This window comes from Rattus norvegicus, chromosome 1 (assembly GCF_021556685.1).
Source record: "Rattus norvegicus strain SHRSP/BbbUtx chromosome 1, alternate assembly SHRSP_T2T, whole genome shotgun sequence".
Taxonomy (NCBI): domain Eukaryota; kingdom Metazoa; phylum Chordata; class Mammalia; order Rodentia; family Muridae; genus Rattus; species Rattus norvegicus.
The window spans coordinates 215,890,944-215,899,234 of record NC_141534.1 but is presented as its reverse complement, the minus strand read 5'-3'; the positions used below and the strand labels follow the sequence as shown (position 1 = coordinate 215,899,234).

General features: G+C 51.3%; 2 protein-coding genes and 1 long non-coding RNA gene across 4 annotated transcripts; 2 read left to right on the top strand and 1 right to left on the bottom strand.

Annotated features, from left to right (window-relative positions):
* Positions 1 to 3,921: 3,921 nt before the first annotated feature.
* Positions 3,922 to 5,705, top strand: Znrd2 (zinc ribbon domain containing 2). The gene is made up of 4 exons (NM_001109537.2): positions 3,922 to 4,037; positions 4,119 to 4,270; positions 4,389 to 4,473; positions 5,005 to 5,705. Exons 1-4 carry the CDS (start codon positions 4,019 to 4,021, stop codon positions 5,346 to 5,348), a joined length of 600 nt encoding a protein of 199 aa, NP_001103007.1. The 5' UTR covers positions 3,922 to 4,018; the 3' UTR covers positions 5,349 to 5,705.
* On the bottom strand, positions 5,199 to 7,935 carry LOC147997031 (uncharacterized). Its single transcript, XR_015652830.1, has 2 exons — positions 7,861 to 7,935; positions 5,199 to 6,500 (listed from the first exon to the last, which is right to left on the bottom strand). It is a non-coding gene; the product is annotated as an uncharacterized LOC147997031 (long non-coding RNA).
* Fam89b (family with sequence similarity 89, member B) lies at positions 6,059 to 7,614 on the top strand. Of its 2 annotated transcripts, none has more exons than NM_001015013.1 (2): positions 6,059 to 6,466; positions 6,832 to 7,614. In NM_001015013.1, the coding sequence occupies exons 1-2, from the start codon at positions 6,176 to 6,178 to the stop codon at positions 7,108 to 7,110; spliced, it is 570 nt and encodes a 189-aa protein (NP_001015013.1). In that variant the 5' UTR covers positions 6,059 to 6,175; the 3' UTR covers positions 7,111 to 7,614. The 2 variants fall into 2 exon arrangements, with proteins under 2 accessions (NP_001015013.1, XP_087419377.1); XM_087563251.1 differs by having other exon boundaries at positions 6,071 to 6,466; positions 6,822 to 7,614.
* Positions 7,936 to 8,291: the final 356 nt, after the last annotated feature.

The window sequence follows — 8,291 nt, the reverse complement described above, 5'->3', positions numbered from 1 at the left end:
TGTCTTCAGACACACCAGAAGAGGGCATCATATCCCAATACAGATGGTTGTGAGCCACCATGTGGGTACTGGGATTTGAACTCAGGACCTCTGGAAGAGCAGCCAGTGCTCTTCACTGCTGAGTCATCTCTCCAGCCCTTAGTTTCCTTACTTAAAACATTGGAATGAAGGCATGACCTAACTTAGTATCATCCAGAGAATTAACCAAGATGAATCTCTGAGTTTGAGGCCAACCTGGTTTACATACCAGGATCTATGCCAGCCAGTGTTATGTAGTAAAACCTGTCATAAAATGAATATGAATACAGAGCTGAAGAGATGGCTCAGCAGTTAAAAGTGTTTGCTGCTCTGCCAGAGGTCCTTTGTTCTGTTCCCAGCACCCACATGGTGGTTCTCAAACATCTGTAACTGCAGTGCCAGGGGGGCTGATGCCCTCTTCTGGCCTCCATGGGCACCAAGCGCTCATATAGTGTACAGACATGCATTCATGCAAAATACACATAAAATAAAAATAAACAAAAACAATTGCAAAGACTGTCCTGATCCACAGAGGGCCTAGAGAACCTATCAACCACAGCATTGGACGGTGACTTGGAGCTGATCCAATGACTCTTTTATGGAAAACTGCTGTTTCTCAGCTCCCTGGAAGATTTCTTAGAATAGCAGCCAATCATCTATCTAGTGATGAACAACAGACCCAAAAGTTAGGTAAATCTATTGAATTTCTGACAATTTTAGGGGCAGTTGGTAAGGAAGGATCCAGGGGTTAGGGAGAAGAGCTCATTGATGTCTTTCTTTACAAACCACTTAAGGTATGGGGCATCCCTTCTTGGTGACAAGGGTGTTGCTTCCCCTGCTCTCTCACAAAACACATGAATTCCTTTCTTTTTCTCCTTGAAACAGTGTCTTACTATGTAGCCCAGGCTAGCCTGGAACTCACAGAGTTGATCAGACTAGCTTTAAACTCATAGCCATCCATCTTCCTCTGACTCATCTATCCCACCTTTAACCCAAGCACCCCCACCCTAGACATTTCAACTGGGAGAGTCAGGTAGGAGAGGAATAAGGGTGTTTTTATTAGACTCCCCACAGTTGAGGGACTCAGACAGTAGAGTATAAAACAGCCCAGCTGTTGGGGATTTAGCTCAGCGGTAGAGCGCTTGCCTAGCACGCGCAAGGCCCTGGGTTCGGTCCCCAGCTCCGAAAACAAACAAACAAACAAACAAAAAAAAACAAAACAGCCCAGCTGTTATACTCAGGGTCCAGAACCCAGGTTGGACCAGCAAATGAGTCCTATGATCTGGATTAGCACTAGGCTCCAACCTCCTAGGCTCTCATTTGATTCCACCAGAGACTGGCCATGGACCACACTGTCAGTGTGAAGTGTCATGTCCTGGAATGGTGAGTGTGAAGCCTGGAATCTTCCAAATTGTTCCAGCTCAGTCTACACACTTCTCAGTTCGATTACTACAGAGGCGTCCTTTCCTTGGGACAGTCAAACACTCGGTGAGGCCGCTTCACTGTTATGAGTGCTCTGTGTGCACATACAGTGCATGTCAGAAGAGGGCATCAGATCCCATTATAAATGCTTATGAGTGGCCATGTGGTTGCTAGAAGCAAGGACCAGAGGTCCTTGAACTCAGGACCTCTGGAAGAGCAGCCAGTACTCCTAACCACTGAGTCATCTCTCCAACCCCCAGAAATCTTTTTGAGTTGATTTGAGGAAGTCATTTCAGCCCTCAGCAATACAGTACCACAGAGCGATGGCAGGCTGAATGCCCAGGCTGTCAGCTATTGTTGAGTCAATCTTGGAGACAAAAAGCCTGTCACCGTTAGCTGTAAAGGGTATGCTCAATGACAGATTCATCTCAAGAACTACAGAGGTATCATTAGAACTGGCAAACTGTGCTGAGATAAAACCACTCCACCCCAGTACTGTGAGTGAGCACTACAGCCTGTCAATGGGAACCTGATGCTACTGTGCCTTTAATATTTCTGGAGTGAGCAGGGGCAATGCAAGGCATACTATGGCTCCCTCATCACAACATCAACATCTGGGAAGTGTCGAAGCTGGACTTGTGGTGGCCTGGGCACCAGCGGCTTAGTATATTTTGTGTTCACACTGGGGTAGTTGATGTTTTCCATTTGCTACGGTGACAGATCAGGCAGAAATGCAGACAATCCCAGAAGAGCCAACAACCGTGAATTAAGATCAGAAGCCCCAGGCAGCCTCCTCCGAGAATGAGCATCTACTTAAGTGAGTCACAGTTCCTGGGTAGCGAAAGACACTGTTGTCTAGAGCCATAAGTTGTTTGAAGGGCGCTGCTATTGACATTCTCTACTTCACACTGAGAAACTGTACGACTCAGATACTACACTGTTTTTGTTCTCACGGAAATCCACCTGCCTCTGCCTCCTGAGTGACCGGATTGAAGGCATGTGCTGCCATGCCTAGCTATATCTATTTTTGTGTTCGTGTCTGTTTGTGTATGTTTTGCTGCATGCAAACCTGTACACCATGTGCATGTCTGATGCCCTTGGAGCTCAGAAGACGGTGTGTGACCCCTGTGTGATCCCTAGGAACTGCAGTTGTGCGTGGTTGTGGGATATCCTGTGAATCTGGGCACCAAAGCCATGTCCTCTGCAAGAGCCATTAGTGCTCTTAAACTGAGACATCTTTCTACCGCCGTTCTTCCTCCTCCTCCTATTTATTTTATTATATGAGTACACTGTTGCTGTCTTCAGACACACAAGAAGAGGGCATCAGATCTCTTTACAGATGGTTGTGAGCCACCATGTGGTTGCTGGGAATTGAACTCAGGACCTCTGGAAGAGCAGTCAGTGCTCTTAACCACTGAACCATCTCTCCAGCCCTTCTTCTTCATTTAATTACTTGTTGTTCTTGTAAAGAACCCAGGATTATGAGGAGCACTGGTAATTTACTTGTAACCCACTCAAACACGATTATAAGCCATTTCACTAGCAGGCCCTATAGTCATCGGAGAGGAGGAAACTTTGATTGAGAAAATGCCTCCTTAAGACTCAGTGGATCCTCCTGTAGAGCATTTTCTAATCAGTGATCAATGTGGGAGGGCAAAGCCCATTTTAGGTAGGGTCATTCTTGGGTTCTGTAACAAAGCAGGCTGAGCGAGCTATGAGGAACAAGCCAGTAAGCAGCACCCCTCCATGGCCTCTGCATCAGCTCCCGCCAGGTTCCTGCCCTGCTTGAGTTCCAGGCCTCACTGCTTTTGATGAACATGTTACATGGAACTGTGAGTGAAATAAACCTTTTCCTCCCCAAATTATTTTTGGTCATGGTGTTACCTCGGCAATAGCCATAACTAAGACAGCAGGCTTTACATCAGTTCTAGGCATTGGTAGAAGGTGTACAGACGACATCCAGCATGCAGACAGGGTGTTGAAATAAGCAGAAAACGACCACAGTCCCCTGTGTAGCCAGCCTGATCCAAAAAGACCTAAAGAGTTTCTGCGCCCTCGCAGAGAACTTTTTTTTTTTCTTTTTTTTTTTTTCGGAGCTAGGGACCGAACCCAGAGCCTTGCGCTTCCTAGGCAAGCGCTCTACCACTGAGCTAAATCCCCAACCCCCGCAGAGAACTTTTTATTGCAGTGACTTTTGGGCAGATGTCATTCATGGTCCCGCCTGCCTCCTGCTCCACCTGTGTGGAAAGACAACCCCGAGGGAATCGGGTATCTATCTCAACAGACCAAAGGTCCACTCCATCTGCAACAAGTAGAAATAGAGACTCTGAAAAGCCACACCCAAGTACTGAAGTGTTACCAGGGAGACGGCGGTACCCATGGATAATTCTGGCTAATAGCCGAGCGTGTAGGTCAGGGTCAAACGTGCAGCCGACACGCCCCTCTTTGAGTAAAGCGCCAGGAAGACCATGTAAACGTCACTTCCGCCTTCAGTTTGCTACATGAGGGAGGCGGAGCCGCAGTGGGGGCGCGCCTTATTTGCATCATTTCCGGTGAGCCCAGCAGTGACCACGGCAACATGGCCTTGAACGGTGCAGGTGAGCGCTCGGGTTGTTTGGGCACTAGCCGTGGGATGTGGGAGGCGGTTCCCTCCATTTCCTTGGATCTGTCTCCCCTAGATGTCGATGATTTCACCTGGGAGCCTCCGACTGAAGCTGAGACGAAGGTGCTGCAGGCGCGACGGGAGCGGCAGGATCGCATCTCTCGTCTCATGGGCGACTACCTGCTCCGTGGTTACCGCATGCTAGGCGACACGTGCGCGGACTGCGGGGTGAGGCGAGTGATGAGGCTGAGGCTGCGGACTAGGCCGCAAGACCTTTTCTCAGCGCTCTCTTCTGTGGACCCTGTCTCTCAGGCTCACCTGTGTCCATGTACTTTCTGGTTCCCAGACGATCCTCCTCCAAGATAAACAGCGGAAAATCTACTGCGTGGCTTGTCAGGAGCTCGACTCAGACGTGGATAAAGATAACCCGGGTGAGGGGCCGAACGTGCACTATGGGGAGAGGAACGTGGTGATAGTTCCCCAGGAACAGTGAGCCTGGGAGGTGACAGTGGAAATTTCTGCGTGAAGGGGCATTAAGGTGCCTTCTCATTTCAGTCCTAGAGAGGAGATTCATTCAAGAAAAACAATCAGCCTTTTGTTTCTGACACCGTGGCAAGAATCCGAGCCAAATTAGCCATCCCCACGTGTAGAATGGATGTGCAACACGGGTACTTGTGCATGTCGTGGTGCAAGCACTTTACTACCGAAGTACAGATCCCAGTTTAAAGGCACAGACTTAATGCATAAATGAGGCTAAGGCAACTGTGGAGTAGCTGGTTCTCGAGTGTAAAACAGTGGGGCAGTGTTTGGCAATCATGTGTGAGGAGAAAGAAGAGTAGAGACTAGATGGATTGGCCTACACAAAAAAACACCAGACACACAGGGGGATCAGTACAGAGCAAAGGGCTCAGGGGAGCGATGGATCTGGCATCCTGACTATTCCACTTATTTTCTTGTTTTAGCTCTGAATGCACAGGCAGCCCTCTCTCAAGCTCGGGAACACCAGCTGGCCTCTACTACAGAGCCTGCCTCCAGCTCTCGGCCCCCATCCCAGCCACCAGTACCCCGTCCAGAGCACTGTGAGGGAGCTGCAGCAGGGCTCAAGGCAGCCCAGGGGCCTCCTCTTCCTGCTGCACCTCCAAATGCAGACGTGGTGGCTTCCACACAGACAGCCCTCCTACAGAAGCTAACCTGGGCGTCAGTCGAGCTGGGCTCTAGCGCTTCCTTGGAGACTAGTATCCAACTTTGTGGGCTTATCAGGGCTTGTGCTGAGGCCCTGGGCAGCCTGAAGCAGCTGGAGCACTGAGGCCTCTACCCTCACCCCTGTTCCCCCTGAGAAAAACCCTCTAGAAAAACAGCTTTTCCTCCGTGTGGTCTGTTCCTTTCTTGCCTCTGAGTGTGCATGCAAGCCCAGCTCTGCTCGACGTTTTTTCTTATTTTTGGTATCTCACCTTTCCATGGTCTTTTTCTACCTGAATGGAGAGGTTCTACATTCAGGACAAGATGTAAATGATAGGGATAAATGACACCTTATTTTAAGGAGTGACCTCAGTCCCCTCAAAAGTTGGGTCACTATCATTGTCTCTGATCCTATACCCCCTTCATCCACCTTTTGGACCTGATTGCCATTTGAAGTTTAGTCCCCTTGGTGGTTTCCTTTCCTTCCTTTGACCATTCTGATTCCATCATCTTGCTCCAGCTTATGGCCATTGCCATCTTGACAAATTGTGGGGAGGGCAATGGTGCACTTTAAGAGCCAGGCACAGTCTTACTGCAGACTCCAGCCTCCTGCATCCCCATGCTTTTAGAATTGTTCCCTTGGGAGAAGAATAGTGTAGAACAAACATTGTGTAGGAATGAGGCAGCAAAAAGAGTCGGCCTCACTCCTTCTATCCAGTTCCTTGATGGGTTTTCCGGCTCCAGGGTCATCTCCGCGTTAAGTGTGGCTCCGCCCATGCAGAGGGGTGGAGCATAGGCGGAGTCGGAGGAGTCTGGGACGGAACAAAGCCCGGCCTGCGGGCGGCGGCTGGGCTCTCTCCGGAGGCCGGGCCACAGAGAGCGGGTCCTCTGGGCAGCAGTCCGCAGCAAACGTAGGAGGGGTGGAGGCGGCATCGCGGTCCGCGCGGTCTGGCTATGAACGGGCTGCCCTCAACTGAGGCGCCCGGTGGCGCGGGCTGCGCTCTGGCTGGGCTCCCGCCGCTACCGCGCGGCCTCAGCGGCCTTCTTAACGCTAGTGGTGGCTCGTGGAGGGAGCTAGAGCGTGTCTACAGCCAACGGAGCCGCATCCACGACGAGCTGAGTCGTGCCGCCCGCGCCCCGGATGGTCCTCGCCACGCCGCGGGCTCTGCCAATTTAGGCTCTGCAGCGGGCCCGCGCCGCCCGGTTAACCTCGACTCTGCACTGGCCGCGCTGCGCAAGGAAATGGTGAGTAGGTGGGCGCCCCGCCAGAGTAGTGGCTCTGAAGAAAGGGCAGAGATAAGTCAGGGACCCGTTCCTCACCTCAGGTTCAGCAGGAAGCGTCGGGTCACGGGGTTTTAGCTCTGATAGTAATGTTTAGCAATTGTTGCATTTTAAAAAACTTGCCTGATTTCATCCTGCTGGACAATGTTACCCCTTTGTATAAATGAGGGCCAAGGACTGACTGAAAGGTTTTACAGTTGGCAAATACCATCTGTTCTCAGAACTTTCACTTAGAAGGTGCAGGAAGATTGGATAGAGTTGTCGCCCACGGCGGGAATTTTGGGGGTGGCCTGGAACCCCAACTCCAGCCCACTGTCAGTTGTCCGCAGGTGGGTCTGCGACAGCTGGATATGTCCCTGCTGTGCCAGCTGTGGGGCCTGTATGAGTCGATCCAGGACTACAAGCATCTGTGCCAAGACCTGAGCTTGTGCCAGGACCTGTCATCCTCTCTGCACTCCGACAGCTCCTACCCACCCGATGCCGGCCTGTCTGATGACGATGAGCCTCCTGATGCCAGCCTGCCCCCAGACCCTCCACCCCTCACCGTGCCCCAGACTCACAATGCCCGTGACCAGTGGTTGCAGGATGCCTTCCAAATCAGCCTTTGAAAAGCTGAGGTGGATTGGAATGCACCCACACAAAAGGCTCAAAACTTGCCCTTCAGCAAGTCCTTAGTCGACAGTGCCTGCTCTTTTACCGGTACCACCTCACCTCACTTCAGGAGGGCAAGGCATTATACCCATCAGGCAAAGCGGTCAAGATTGCAGCCTCTACCCGGTGTACTGGGCTAACACTTCTCCCACATGTGTGCACCCTAGCTTGGCCAGCCCTTAGTCTGACCGTGGGGCCCAAAGCGTCTTGCACTCCCGTTTGCATCTCTGGGACTGGGATGAGTGCCTAGCTTCCATCTCTTTGTCGTCTTTTGCTGCCTCTTGCAGCTACTGGCTCAGGGGCATCACTACCTGTGGCCCCAGGATTTCACTGCCTGGGACAAGGGCTCCAGAACCCACCTCTGTAGCCACCCACGACCAGAAAGGCTAAGGTCTTTATGCTGGATATTTAAGTTTAGCGGTCAGTTCCTGGACAGGGAAATAAACAATTTCAGCATTGTATTGTGATTGCTTGGTTAATTGGTACTGACTGGGTTGGGGATAGTTTTCTGGCAAGGGTAGTCCGCATTCTGCCTGCAGGTGGCGTCCAAAACCCCCTAACGAAAGGCTTAGCGGGCGCGGGATGCGAATTTTCCCTCTTGTGGGCAAGACTGGAAGCATTCCAGTCTGCCGGAGCCTGACCCTGCAGCAATATGAAGGCGGTCAAGTCTCCTCCCCTTGGACTATAAGTTTTGGAACCCAGCTTACCCTTCCGCTTTTCTTTGAATCTTCTGGGAAGGAAAGAGCCGCCCATCTGGAGGAGAGAAACTTTCCACCTCCAGTGCTGGGCGGAGTTGGCACAGGAAATGGGTGGGCCGGAGCTGACTGGCCCACGGGCCCATTCCCCTGATTGGGGAAAGGTCCAAGAAAAGCCTTGGCGTTGGTGCCCCAGCCCACAGGAAGAAGCCTGCACATTTTCAAAGTTGCACCCGAGCATCCTCATTCCCACCCCTACCTTGCCTGCTGAAGATGCGAACAGGCTAGCACTCCTGGAAGACCAGACAGCCTAACCAAACTGAGGGAGAGAACACATTGATGTGTTGCTCTAGGCCATCTCTCTAACTGGGTATAAAACACCTTGCAAGTCCCATTACAGTTCGGGTTGGATGGGTGAGTGATAAGGAGTCTAATCTAGGTGT

Excerpts from the sequence above, each read along its gene's own strand:
- Fam89b (NM_001015013.1), top strand. The coding sequence starts at position 6,176 with ATGAACGGGCTGCCCTCAACTGAGGCGCCCGGTGGCGCGGGCTGCGCT. Across the intron at positions 6,467-6,831 it reads CCGCGCTGCGCAAGGAAATG|GTGGGTCTGCGACAGCTGGA; the intron begins GTGAGTAGGTGG and ends AGTTGTCCGCAG.
- Znrd2 (NM_001109537.2), top strand. Across the intron at positions 4,271-4,388 it reads ACACGTGCGCGGACTGCGGG|ACGATCCTCCTCCAAGATAA; the intron begins GTGAGGCGAGTG and ends TCTGGTTCCCAG. Across the intron at positions 4,474-5,004 it reads CGTGGATAAAGATAACCCGG|CTCTGAATGCACAGGCAGCC; the intron begins GTGAGGGGCCGA and ends TTCTTGTTTTAG.